This window comes from Pterocles gutturalis, unplaced genomic scaffold (assembly GCF_000699245.1).
Source record: "Pterocles gutturalis isolate BGI_N339 unplaced genomic scaffold, ASM69924v1 scaffold15175, whole genome shotgun sequence".
Taxonomy (NCBI): Eukaryota; Metazoa; Chordata; class Aves; order Pterocliformes; family Pteroclidae; genus Pterocles; species Pterocles gutturalis.
In genome coordinates this window covers 148764-162608 of record NW_010141125.1, presented here as the reverse complement: position 1 = coordinate 162608, position 13845 = coordinate 148764, and the positions used below count along the sequence as shown (strand labels likewise).

At 36.4% G+C, this 13845-nt stretch overlaps 1 protein-coding gene across 1 annotated transcript in view; it reads left to right on the top strand.

The window, feature by feature from the left end:
• Positions 1–4814: 4814 nt before the first annotated feature.
• Positions 4815–13845, top strand: part of QKI (QKI, KH domain containing, RNA binding) — a gene marked incomplete at its 5' end in the record, with an annotated part of 11027 nt that continues 1996 nt past the window's right edge. The window contains 3 exons of the mRNA XM_010083927.1: positions 4815–4902; positions 7219–7491; positions 10131–10205. Of these exons, the coding sequence (XP_010082229.1) occupies positions 4815–4902; positions 7219–7491; positions 10131–10205 (436 nt within the window). The remainder of the gene's footprint in view (positions 4903–7218; positions 7492–10130; positions 10206–13845) is intronic.

The window sequence follows — 13845 nt, the reverse complement described above, 5'->3', positions numbered from 1 at the left end:
CAGCTTTCTCTTCATCTGTTGAAGCCAGAGTACATTGTGAGTCTGAGCCGGGTAAGACTGCGAGGCTCAGGGAGCTCTGTCAGGATAAGGTATCTCTGCTATCGTATGAGAAGTGGATTGTTTGGTTTGTGAATTAACAGCTGTAGTCACCTTCCATGTGAGTCAGTCTGGGTCCAGCAGCATCATGTCAGGGCACTACGGGCAGTGACTGGCACCACTGGATGCTGGCTCGTGGATCTCTGCTCTGTAGTAGACATTGCTGCTTGGTCCTTCTGTCCTTTTAAGATAGCATCTTTCTGTCCTTCTCTACTGTAATTATTACAGGCTTCTCAGAGTTGACTGTACACAGAATCTAACAATCTACCTGTCGCCTCTGAAGACTTGTCATCCTCTGAAGTCTTCAGTGACATAGCACCGTGGATACCCTTCTGTTTGGAGTCTGTGTGCCTGTCTGTCTTCCACCTCGATACCGTATCTATCTGGTGTGTGTATGTTTTGTGTAGAAATAAGAAGTGAAACTGTACGGTACTCTTAAGGGCTCACTGGATGCATATGAGAATCTGAGGCATTTAAGTGCCTAATAATAACTTCAGAAGCATTAGTTAAATGAATTCTCTGAGGATCTTGGGGTGTCAGGCTGAAGTATAGCTTGGACATTGATGATTAAAAGAAGTCATTAAAAAAATTAAATGGAGTGCTTTATCTGAGCTGTTTTATGACATGAAACAAGCTCTTACTAATAGCAGTTTATTATGTAACTGCTTTCCTCTTTTTTTTTTTTAACAGACAGTATTGCCTAGTGTAGGAGACAGAGTTGTGGTTTTACTTGGGCATTAGTATGGTCAGCGTTGTGTGTTTCATTTGTAATTGTTCTAATTTGGGAAGCGACAGAGTTGTGGTTTTACTTGGGCATTAGTGTGGTCAGCGTTGTATGTTTCATTTGAAATTGTTTTAATTTGGGAAGCAATTCCCCAGAGACTTCAAGTAGGTGGCACTTACAGTTGTTACTAGCGTTTTGAACCTTGTGACTATTAATCTTACTCTGACAAAGATTAGAAAATAAGTTACTTAAAATGGTAGTGGTCACTGGCATTGCATCTCCTTCAGGTCTTTCCATTGCTGGCACAAGTAGAGCTGAGCTAACGTGAGGAGTACTGGCCACGTGCTCACCAAATGGTGACGGCTGTTGTCTGGGCTGTTGGGTTTGTTAGGATTTACTGCTTGCCTCTCTTCAGTATTTATATTCAGTGAGTAGTTGCAAAGAGTTATGTTTCAAGATACCTTTACGGTTTTTTCTTAATCTGCATGTTATTTGTACATGAGAAATACAAGGAAATCACTGGAGATTTAAGTGGATGAGAGGATTGAGGCAGTCACTTCAGCTTCAACTTAGTAATGTGGATCTGGCTTTAAGTGACCTTATTGATGTTTGCTCAAAGTAGCTTACTCGTGGAACAAATGACTGAGCTTTCTTGTAGCTATTGTACGGGTAACATACTGTCTCTTTAGAGATTGCCTTGGAGTCCCTGATGCAACCTCTCTTTGCTCTAACAGAGAGTGCCTGCAGAAATGCCTGGAGCTAAGATAGATTGCATCGGTGTGCCTCGTTTGATCATCTGTCAGCAAGGAAGAGAGAGGATAGGGGCAGGAAAAAATCATGCGCCCATTGCTCTGTCCCAGCTCTTGGAAATGTGAGGGTTTGGCTATTGGTGAAGGATGTTCGAGCAGAGAGCTTGATACCAGAGAATGAACAACGTGACAGCATATCTGAAAGGGTCCTGACCACTTCCGTGAGTTCCACCTTGAAGAGTGGTCCGAGTGACTGCTGCAAGTTTAGGGTGTGAGGGTGTCGCCGGGTTTTGAGCGGTGCTGGTAGGGTGGTGCCGATTGTGCCAAGCACCCATGTCTTGAGGGGACAGTATTGTGTAATGAACAGTGCCATCTTCTGGGAGGAGTCGGAATGATGCCCTGGTGGTCAGCATTGAAGATGGTTTCAGAGCGGTGGGTTTTTGTTGGGGTTGGGTTTTTTTCTCTCTATCTGATAAACGTTTCAAAAAACAAAATACCAGAAGTTGAAAAGACAGTGTTAATGTCTAGTAATGCACGTCCACATCTTGCATCAGTGAACTATCGCTGATACAGTCTTTAAAGAAAAGTTTCAAACTCTGTTTTGGAGTTTGTTTAAAAGAATAAAAGTTTATAAACTGCTGAGCAGTCCTTCAGAGAAGTAAATCTTAAAACTAAAAGTTAAGGACATGGTCTGCTTTCTATGCTGAAATCCAGATATTTTTGTAAAAGTAATTCCTTTTCTCATAGGAAGCATAGTGACCTATAGGAAAAAGTCAAAGATCCAAAGCAGAGATCAGAAGGAAAAAATGTTTTAAAATTATTATCCTATAAATAGTTACATTTGGGAAATATTCACTGTGGTGCAAAATCTGGAATTAGAGTTACTAAAATTGTCCTAGCAAGTGGAATGTAAGATTCAGCATTTACTGAGAGTCATTAATGGTGTCACATCAATCACCTGAGCTCTTATTTGGAGGAAGTGAGCAGTTTTAGTAACATTAATGGAACTATATGGGAGATGCAGCTGACATTGTGAGGAGTTCTTTTGTTGCACATGATCAAATAAATAAATACAGCCAAAAAACCCCAACCCAATAACAAAGTAGAACCATTATGAGGGGAGGGGAAAAGAGGAATCAATGTGTTAAAAATCTTTATTGCTAAAATGAATGAGATAAAAGGTATATTGACCGACAAGAATTTGTGAAATTTGTGAGCTCCGTGTAGGCAGATAGACTTGGAATTGTTTTTATTGCGTCATGATTGTCTGGGTAATTTGCCAGCAAAGATGCAATGGAATAATAGTTTCTAAAAAATCCTGAAATTTCTTTTGCATGTAAACTGTAAGTCTGTTCTGAGTATGTCATACTAAGCATGCTATAATCGGTACGTTTTGTATTCCAGAGGGTATCATTTTAATGACTGTGCAGGTTGAGGTTTCTGGATAGTACAGTACTTAACAGTGCAATTAATTTGTAGTTAAAATGGTAATTGAATGCGTATTTACTTTTTCAATGTTAGTGTTAGGTTGGTCTGTCACACAGTATTTAATATGTAAGGAAAATGTCTAACTTTCAGTATAGTCTGAATGTTTAACAACAATGTAAGTTGTTACTGTGTTTACTCTCTGTGTTTATGCAAGTCCTCAGTATGACAGTTCGGACTTTCCTTTCTGACATCTGAAAGTAATCTAGCGTTGACCCATCTTACCACGTTGATTATAAGTTGTTGATAAAAAATCAGATGTTGAAGTTTCCATTGCAAAGGGGTGGTGGTCCTTGAGCATACCTCACGCTAAGTACTGTGTTTGCTTAGATACGATTTTAAAACTTTGGCTTGTAATTTATTAAATTACTTCTCCATAGTTTGGGAGTAAAGTGTGTATAACAAAATTTTGCTACCTGAAAACATATTTCCCTATACATTTGGAACACCGTGTGTAGATAATCGCATTAACTCTTACCTAGCTTGAGACGATACTTCACTGTAGATATTTCAGTGGTGCGGTGCTGTAATGGACGCAAAGTTGTTCAAGAGATTTTTTTTGTTGTTTGTTTGTCTTGTTCCAGAAGGTGATTGCTATTCTTTGTGGCTTTTCTGTTTTTTGTAATCACTCATGCTTTTGGAAGTCCTAGTTCAAACCATCTGTAAGAGTTGTAGTTTAAGACAGGTGAACAACTCTCTCTGAAATCCGACTTCAGGATTTTCGGAGTGGATGGCACAGTACATTATTATCCATGTTCCCATTAACTTGGAAAATGCTGTTCCAAATATCTGGAAAACGTTGTGTGAATAGACAAGTAAAAATGTAAGAAATCTGTTCAGCAAAGGAAGAATGCAGTGCATCTGACACTGAAGCTGCCCTCTTTCCCATCTGACTGAGAGTCTCAGCAGTGGCATTCAATACAAGCAGCGAGGTGGTAACTTCACGATAAAGTAGATGCTGGCCATCTCTCTTGGGTTTCTTGTATCATAATCTTGGTTTTTGGTTGATAGGATGTAGACTAGACAAATGGTAGTATTTATGGAAAGACAGGTGAGAAAATGTCTGGTCTTAAAGCTGGAATTGTACTAATTAGGAATATTTTTGTCAGTAACTGACAAAGTGAGCTTTTTTTGCTGAATGCTGCGTAGTATTTACGCCAGCTGCAGGATGCCAATGGAGTAGATAACTTCAGGCAAGTAATTTATATTGAAGCAAAACCAAGAATAACTTACACTGTGTAAACAGTACTTATATCCTAATCAGAATACATCTACATAGGCCAGAATTACAAGTTCTGCCTTACAGCAGTTGCTGATGTCCTGTTTGGACAGCTACGCAAAGTCTGTTGTGTGTTTCTTGTTTGGGCCCCACCCCCAAGTATTCAGCGTCAACTACGGTGAAGTGAGTTACAGTAGGTTGAAGTTGCTTAAAATTTGTGGTGTCTACTCTTCCTCTAGCCCTATAATACCAGAGATAAAAGATCCCTTTAGGGGTACCTGAAAACATTTACTAAAATTTCTTTAAACCGTTTCTGTCAAACACAACTCTTAAGATATTTATTAACGCCATTTAATTATAGACAATGGGCAACTTGCACATAATTTTAAGGAAAAGTTGATAAATCTTATTGCTTTTGTGACTAATGGGAAGCAGATCTTTTGCTTGGTTAGAACTTGAAGGTGTTTTATTTTAGATCCCTTAGATCTTGTGCACTGGTGAATGAATGAGCCTGACGTTCTTCCTATCTTTCCACACACAGGCAGAAGGAGAAGACAGCCTTAAAAAGATGCAGCTGATGGAGCTTGCAATTCTGAATGGCACCTACAGAGATGCCAACATCAAATCACGTAAGCATGGCATAAGCTCGGAGGTCAATGCCATAGTAATGTTTGCAGGTTTTGATTCCTAAAGCTGCCTTTTGTCAAAGGTACAGTAGCAGCTGTGTTGGAGAATGGAAGGCAGTAAAAACCCAACAGAATAGTAGGTAGCTGTTGCAAAAGATTTTCTGGAGATAAGTTATGTCAGTTCTGCGGGTTTTTTTGTTTGGTTTTTTTTCCCCTTCTTTTTTTAAAAAGTATGTGTGGGTTGAAATATTTACAAATATCTAGTTTAAAAAAATTCAACCCTTAACCCATATTTTTCTATTTTACAATCATTTTTTCCTTAATACATATAAAGGACAGTGGACTCCTTTTCAATTTTATTTTTAAAGATTTAATTTGAAAATGTTATAGATGTTCAGGATACTGTGAATACATTTTTCTGTATTATATTCCTTCCTTTCATCTTGCTTGCATGTGTTTCCCCAATGTTATGTTTTTCCAACAATTCATCAACTGATTTCACAGCTGAGTTCACAGGGGTCAGTGATGTAATGAGCCATTTTTACGATTTCTTCCGTTACGTTTGTGCAAGAATGCTTTTGCAAACGCATGTATGCAGAGTTTTACAGCTGAAAATTAATTACATACACCTACTAATGAGAGCATATAGCTACTATGTGTGATACAAATTATTTTCTCTAGTTGAAAATCTCATTTCTCCTCCTGAAAATGTAGTTTCTGATAGTGTTCCAAAGTAAATTTTTGCTGTAGCTGTGATACAGATGTCAAATGTAAGCACTGTTAAGTCAGTCTTTTCACTAAGGGCCTACTGATATTTGCCAATTTGTTTCTCCACACAGTCATCATTTCGATGTTGAATATCTTTAAAGGTTGGAATGCAGTTAGGTCGATTTGAGAATGCTTACACCAGTGTAATTATTCTGGTTTGAAAAGAGACATAAGCAAGGGCTTTTACTGCTACAATGGTAGTGATAGATCTTTCAGCTCTAATGAACACCGTAATAGTTATAGTTAGATCAGTTTTAAATATATTTTGGTCTTTAAATTATTGCAAATTTATGAGTAAAATAGCTTTCAGATTAGCTTAAATTGATGCAAACTGTTGCATAGAAACCTTTCTATAATTTGAGCAATTTCTTTGTTTAATCTATTCCTATTGGTCTATTGTGTCAGTATAAGTGGGAAGATGGATTTTTTTTAATTTTTGGCTAGAAATTTCCACACTGATATTCACTTTTTGATAATAAAACGGTTTCACTGTTTGGTTTTTGATTTCACTGAAAACTTGAAGATGTAGAAGCCATAGTGGTTTGTTGCCATTTAAGAATGGAAGTGAAAATGTTTGAGGTGGTTTTTTTTAATTATACATTAAGTTTGAGCATTTTGTTTAAAAAATAAAAATATTTTCAAAACCCCAAGTCTGAAGTCTGAAGAACTTCCCCCACATTTCTCTTTTCAGACCACCTCCGAGTTAATTAAATCAATGTAGATCAACAGTAGTGCATAGAAATATATCAATTATAACCCTTTAAGATTGTCTGTTGCTAGCTGATGTGTTAGTGTTTAAAAAGTTGTTCATCTTATGCACCAACAGGCTTCAAATAACACTTAATGAAATGTGCTAGCACTGTTTTTTTTAAAAAAAGCATCTATTTTCTTTAACCTAAGTGAGGCCATAGTGAACTTCTAATACAAAGAAAGTATTTTATTTTGGGGAATTTGATATGGAAATGACTTTTATTCATGCTAGAGTAGGGTAGCAGAAGAGATGCATGAGGTTTCTAGGTCATCTTTAACTTCACTGATCCTGGAAACTGGAATTGTGTATATGTTTAAATACAATTTTAAGATGTATGAAAACTGTAGACTCACATGGCAGCTCTGCATAACTGAGTGTCTGTGGACTCCATAGTTGCGCTGAATTTTGTACTCTGTATTTGATTATGACAGTATTTTCCTTGTACCTCCTGCATGCATCTCAGTCTCATGCAGTATTGATAGCATAAATGAAGAAGTGTGGTCTAAATGGAGCTTTTGTGCTGTGTAACCTGTTTGAGAAATCTACCTCACTGTTTTACAATGGCTTTTTATTTTGCATGTTCATACTTAATCACACTGGAAAATGGAAAGCTGTTTGCATTTGAATGGTGTGCTTTGGCACTGTGTGATCAGCGCATGTACTAATGATTTCCTTTTATTTTTCTTCTTTCCTACTTTTCCTCTTTTTTTCCCATTCTTTCCACGTTTTGTACTGCTATCTCCATACTCTCCTCTGAATTTCTTTGCTTACTGTAGCAGCCCTTGCCTTTTCTCTTGCAGCAACAGCCCAGGCTCCAAGGATTATTACTGGGCCTGCGCCTGTTCTCCCACCAGCTGCCCTGCGTACTCCTACGCCAGCTGGCCCTACCATAATGCCTTTGATCAGACAAATACAAACCGCTGTCATGCCAAACGGAACTCCTCATCCCACCGCTGCAATAGTTCCACCTGGACCCGAAGCTGGTTTAATTTACACACCGTATGAATACCCCTACACGCTGGCACCAGCTACGTCAATCCTTGAGTATCCTATTGAACCTAGTGGTGTATTAGGTAAGATCCTTTTATGCGGATGGCTGGAGAATATGTTGCTTATGCAAGGTAGAGGTCACAGGGCTCAAAGAAAAGAATTTGAAGCAACAGTCTTATCTCAGGTGTATCAAAACTGCTCAAATGGTGTAACTCTTAACAGTTTAGACATGCTTTTTGCATTATTAAATGTGGTTTTAGTATATTGATAAGGTTACTGAAAATAAAATCCTAATGTTTGTGTGACACCAGATGGTGGATACCTAGGCAAGGAAGAAAAAAAAAAAAAGAAAAATTGACATCTATTATGTCATTTGGGCTCCCATAAGTACCAGATTTGTGTGTGTTCTCTTCAACATAAATTCATTTCCAGTAACCTTTGGAAGAGAGAACTTCATATTTTGCTATACCTTCTTAGTAGCAAAACTGAAGAGAATGGAAAGGTCTTTTTTCAGTTTGTTGGGGTTTTTGCTTCTTTATTTAGTACACAGCTGATAAATCTCTCCTCATTGTCAGAAAGCTGTAAATCATTTTGTAAGCAGAAAATAATTTCTTTGAATGAATATAAAGCAAACTAAGTTCTGACCAAAGGATGATACAATTAGCAACTTTACTGGTAGCTTGTTTTAGAAACATTGGATTGACATGGCCATCATTCCTAATGCTTCAGACCGTTGACTTGCTGTGTGAAGGCAGGAGTGACAACGCAGCTGTGACAATTCAGTTAACTGGTCCATATGTAAAAAGCAGTTCCAGTAGTTTCTTCCTTCCCTACCCTCTACAGAAACTGAATAATCTTTTCTCTTTAGCTTGTTTTGAATTGCATATGACCTTGGTGCTGCATAATGTTGGTTTTACAGGACTTTAATCTTAGTCTGTTCAGTGTCAGTTATTGATTTACACAGATTCTAAACGTCTCTAATGAACACTGGACAATAAGGTTTAAAGTCAATATTTTATTGAAAGTGTTGCAAAAAATCAGTGTTTCACGTGACAAGTACTTGTTGAGTTATCTGTGTGTGTGCATGTTCTCACATTCCATTTTATACAGTAGAAATGAAAATGTATTTCAGACGTCTGCTTTTCAGGATTGGTGAATCAATAATAAAAGTTCTAGTAGGACAAAAGCATGCAGTAGAGCTGTGTTTGAGCAGTTTAGGGTTGTTGTTCATTACCCTATAGCTAAAATTCAGTGAGCATATGAGCATGTCATCATTTAGTAATTTCACCCCAACAAGTAAATGTTCTCCCGAGCTCTTCCACCTCTGATCTGTGAGGCCGTTTGCGGTACATCCTGGGGTAGAGTCGCAATTACAGGCATCATCACAGTAGCTATCAGTTGCTGGGTAGTGGCAAACCCCTCTCCTGAATCCAGTTAGTAGCAAGTAAAGAAATATGTCATTCCATAGGTCATAACACCATGCAGAGAATTGTGATTTCTCACTGAATTTTTTATAAAGAGAGAGGAGGGGAAAATGACTCCTAAAATGACATCTGAAACCATTGCGTACTTCTGGGCTTAGCTGCGGGATCACAGGTGTAATGCCCGAAACAGGTCTCACCAAATAATCTTATTTTAAAATAAGGACAAGGGAGGGGAAAAGAAAAAGACCGCACCCCCACTTAGGTGACATAGAATCAAGAGCATCTGCTCTATTATCTGAGCAGTTTGTACAGAGTTAATTTAACTAAATTAGTTTTCTGTTGTTTTATTTCATAATACACTCACTCTCTAGTATACTATATTTTGTCCATTTTTATGGTGGACTTTTAAAATAATTCTGTTAAAAATGGCAGAGGAATGTGTCCCTAGTAGTATTTTTGGGGATATTGGTGTTGGGATCAAAGTTTAGTTGGTGACTAACTTTTAATTCCCTTCCTTTTATCTTCAGGTATGGCTTTCCCAACGAAAGGCTAAGAATGCAAGAACGGTCTTAAATGATCCTTCATCAGATCTGAATTTTAACAAATGCTTAGTTTCAGCAGCCTTGAAAAAAGCTTGGCCTAGCAGTCAGTGACTTACTTGCACATTTTTGCACATAGATTTAAAATAAAATAGTGCTATTAATTTGGATTAGCTCCTATTATTCCAGAGTAGCTGTAATTTATGAGTGTATAGTAGTATACTGACTGCTAAGTGTTCTATATAGTGTTTGCTTTACTAATCACCTAATTCATTGCGGTTCATACTTATTGACTTAAAGTTTAAAATCACAATCTGTAGGCTTGAAGAATTGCTTTAAAACTTTCTTTTTGTGGTAGAACTGGAAGTGATCTTAAGGTTAGCAAATAATTGTCAGTATTAAAAGATGGCATTATTTAAAATAGTCCTGCTGCAAGAAAGGCACTTCAGTGAATATGTGACTAGTAAAGCTTAAATGTGCTTGGGTCTAATAGATTTCATGAAATACTGTAATTTTGGGATTGTAAATGAATGGATGAAACAGGTTAAGGCCAGGATGTTTAAAATAAATGCAATATTAATCTGCACAGATAAACTTGTTTTTAAGATTAAGATTTGAAACTACTGTGCCTTAACTTGTTGCTTTTCTTAAAATGAACTTTTGTAGTTAATGATCATTTAAATCCATTTTGATAAACCTGCTGTTAATGTTTTCTTTGAATATTTTCTAACTTTGTCTTGGTAATTGCAATTTAACTAGGTGCGGTGGCTACTAAAGTTCGAAGGCACGATATGCGTGTCCATCCTTACCAAAGGATTGTGACCGCAGACCGAGGTTAGTTTAGTTCTGCAGTTCTTGTTTGTAAGAAGTGCTTTGAGTGTACATGAGATTTGCAACACCACAGCTGGTTAACCAAATACTATATTTTGACCCATTCATTATTTTTCTCAAAAATCTGAGTAGTTAATATTTTAGAGCTTTGGGAATGCTTGCAGTTTTAAAAACATTTGGTAAACTTGGCTTTCCCAGCTCAATTAAATATATAAACTTTGTGATCTATTTAATATAAATGCTATAACTGATTCCCTTTTAAAAACTATTGAAAGATCCATCTGCATCAGGAAACACTATGAATTCAGTGCTGCAATAATTAATTTGGTCGTGTTCTTTCCCCTTTCCCCAATTTGTTCTTTTAATTGGTGTGGAAATATCAGATTGGTGTTGCAAAATAAAATGAATGGATGGTTGCTTAATGAGAAAGAAGTAAAGGAATAAATGCCTCCTGTCTGTGTCTGGAGAAATCTGAAGATTTAGATTCCTTTTTTTCCAATAAACTTTTGAGCCACTGTACTGTATATTATGAGGAGGATGCATGTTCTCAGATACCTGACTGAATTCAGAAAGGTAAGGGCTGTGAAGATAATACTTCAAAAGTTGTTTGAGTTTGAATTACTAAGGGTGGGGGAAGGGAGGGTGTTTTGGTTTTTTGCCAAAATCTATTTCTTGGTATTTGCCTTTTGCTGCTAAAATGTGTAACCTGAAGGAGAAACAACTTTTGAAGTCCTCTTGGTGAGATGACATCCAATATTTGGGCATCTCTCTTTAACCCTTGAATGGAAAGTAAATCTTCATTTTTCTCCTGTTCTTCAAGTGTAATGCCTTTGGACCCCTGAATGAAGTATTTAAGCTTATTGAGAAAAGTGATATTTTCGGTTTATTGACATTGGCTAGGAAGCAATGTGTGGGCTGAGTTCTTATCCCATCCCTGCTGCTGACTCAGTGTGGGTTTTGACAAGTCATTTAATCTCTCTGTGTATATTCTCCCATCTGTAAAGTAAGGATAATAATACTTCCCTACCTCACAGGGGTGTTGTGGGGATTCTTGTTTTGGACAGGGCTTTGAGGATGCAAAGCGCTATGTGCCAAGTATTATTATTCTGCTCTCATCAAAAGCGGTGTTGTGCAGGCTTTCATGATATTGTCATATTCAAAAGTCAAATTCAGGTGACAGATCTCAGGTCTCCTAACAATGACTACATTTCACTTCTCGTAACCTCCCATAAGTTAACTACAAGAAACAATACAGATTTCAGTCAATGCAGTAAAAAGGGCCCTCCTGGATATTTGCTGTATTTATGTAACACTTTTATCTTTCATATGTAAGGATCTTATGCTTTACAGAAAGTGTAAAGCTGGTAACAAGACACTACTTAAGTTTTCTAGAAGATAGCTTCTTTTGTATCACCATACACTATTTAGAGCCCATTGGCTCCTTCTCATTTCTTGAAAACTCTTCAATGGGCAACAGGGTATAATCAGAATAAGGTCATAGCCCATGTTTACCAGAGAGGGGAAAAAAAAAAGAAAAAAGTTAATAGAAAATAGATTAAAACCTCTCTCTGTCAAGAGTAACGGGTGCTAAGGATTTGGTTGTCTTTGAAAGCTTGACCTGATATTGCAAAAATCATTTTTTGCTAACAGTCTTTGATGATCTGCAGTGGTAGTTTCAGGTGACAGGTGAGGCTACCTTTCTGTTTAATTAGATATTCGCCTGAGACAACTAGTAAATACCCTGATAAAGCAATGGGGCAGGGGGCTGGAATACCAATTTGTAGTTTAAGTTCATCATTGTAGTCAAAGGGCCTAGGTGTTTTTCGGCAGGGTCACTTATAAGCAATTGAAATTAATAATTGGTATCATTTCACCTTCTTTTAAAATATAGCCATTTTCTGATAATTCAGTGTTCATATCTACCCATATTGCAAGCCCACTGTCTTAAGTAAATAAATAAATACATGTGGCTTATCTCCTGTGGCGTAAGTCATGCACACCTCTCGCTTTTATTAGCATGAAAACCATGCTGATACTTCAGGAGAACGTTATTTTAAAGTCTTACCTAAATAATGCCATGTGTATCAAGAAACTTACATAAAGTTAATTTTACAACTGTACTTCATTGTATTTTGAATTTGAAATCCTAGATTTTCAATGGACAGATTTAACGGTTTCACAAAAGATTTTGAAGAGAACTTTGTTCAGCAATAAACCAGTGTTAAAATTATGTTGTAGAATTAAAATGTTATCAGTCTTTCCCATATTTGCTATTGGTTCTGTCACCAATATACTTCTGTAGCTATAGCCATGAAATACAATGTCAGCAAACCGAAATACTTCTTTTTCCAATACAGAGACTTTTTTTATATAGTTAAATGTCACTAAATCTATATTCACATTCATTGGGTCTAAAGTTTTTTTAAAAAGTCTAAATCGACTTTCAGATGACTTTGTAGTACTACTGCATTCATTTTTTTAAGTAGGTTTTTATTCTTTGCATAGTTGTGGTTGTTTTTTTTTTTTAGAGATAAGCACTGCATTTAAGGCAAGAATCCCCAAATGTGTAAATGTTTTACAACTAAGCATTTAGAATTGGTGAAGGGTTGAAAAATATAGCTCACTTTAACTCAGAATAAAACCCCAGTTTATAAATAATACAAAATTGAATTTGATGCATATAACAGAGACTGACTGATTTAATTGTAATAAACTGTAAATGGTGTTGCACAGTTGACAAACCTGTGTGTACTGTAGAAGGCCAGAGAACTTGGCAGAGGATGTATCACAGGTGTACTGGTATTTTTAAAAGGTAGCTTGCTTTGATTATAAACTCCACAAGAAATATTAATGCTGAGAATTTTCTTGAATGTTTTATCCAAACCAACTGTCACATAATTTATATATAAATTTTAATACCATTTAATCAAAATTGTAATCAGTATCAAAATGCTTTAAGAGTCTGTCTTTCTAGTATACCTGTAAAGTGGTGAGATTGTGCCACATAAAATATTTATTTTTATTTTTGCTTTTATTTGAAACAGCTATTTTAATTTAAACAAATCCCACGTAGCATGATTCTGAAAAAATTCAGGGAGCATGTGGTCTCATATACAATACAGTAGTAATTTTTCATAGTTTTATGAACTGTATCCTACATGATAGGCCATTTTTATTATGTGAAAGTAAATCAGCCCACCAGAAAGATTGCTAAATCGATGCTATCTGTGAATATTACACCTACTGGACTTCATTTTATGTAATGGCACAAATCTGACTTTGCACTGAATACCTTTCTCACTTTCATCTCCTCTGCCTTAGTCAAAATGGCAACAGTACAAAAACTTTATCAACCTCAGAATTTATTAGCTATAATTAAGCTGTTGAATGAGTCTTAAAAAAAAATTTAAAAAAAATCATACTACTGTTAAGTGGACCAAGTTTGGTGAAGGAGAATGTGAGAGAATGATTAAAGAAGGAACAGCTCAAGAACATTGGGAATGATAACTTTCCACTTGAGAACTTTTTTATGTTTTACTGTAATTTGTTTGTGTTTTTGGGTTTTATTTTTTGTTTTGTTGTTTTTGGTTTTTTGCAAAAGAAAATAGTATTTACAGGTGGCTTCTTTTAAAATATAAAAATA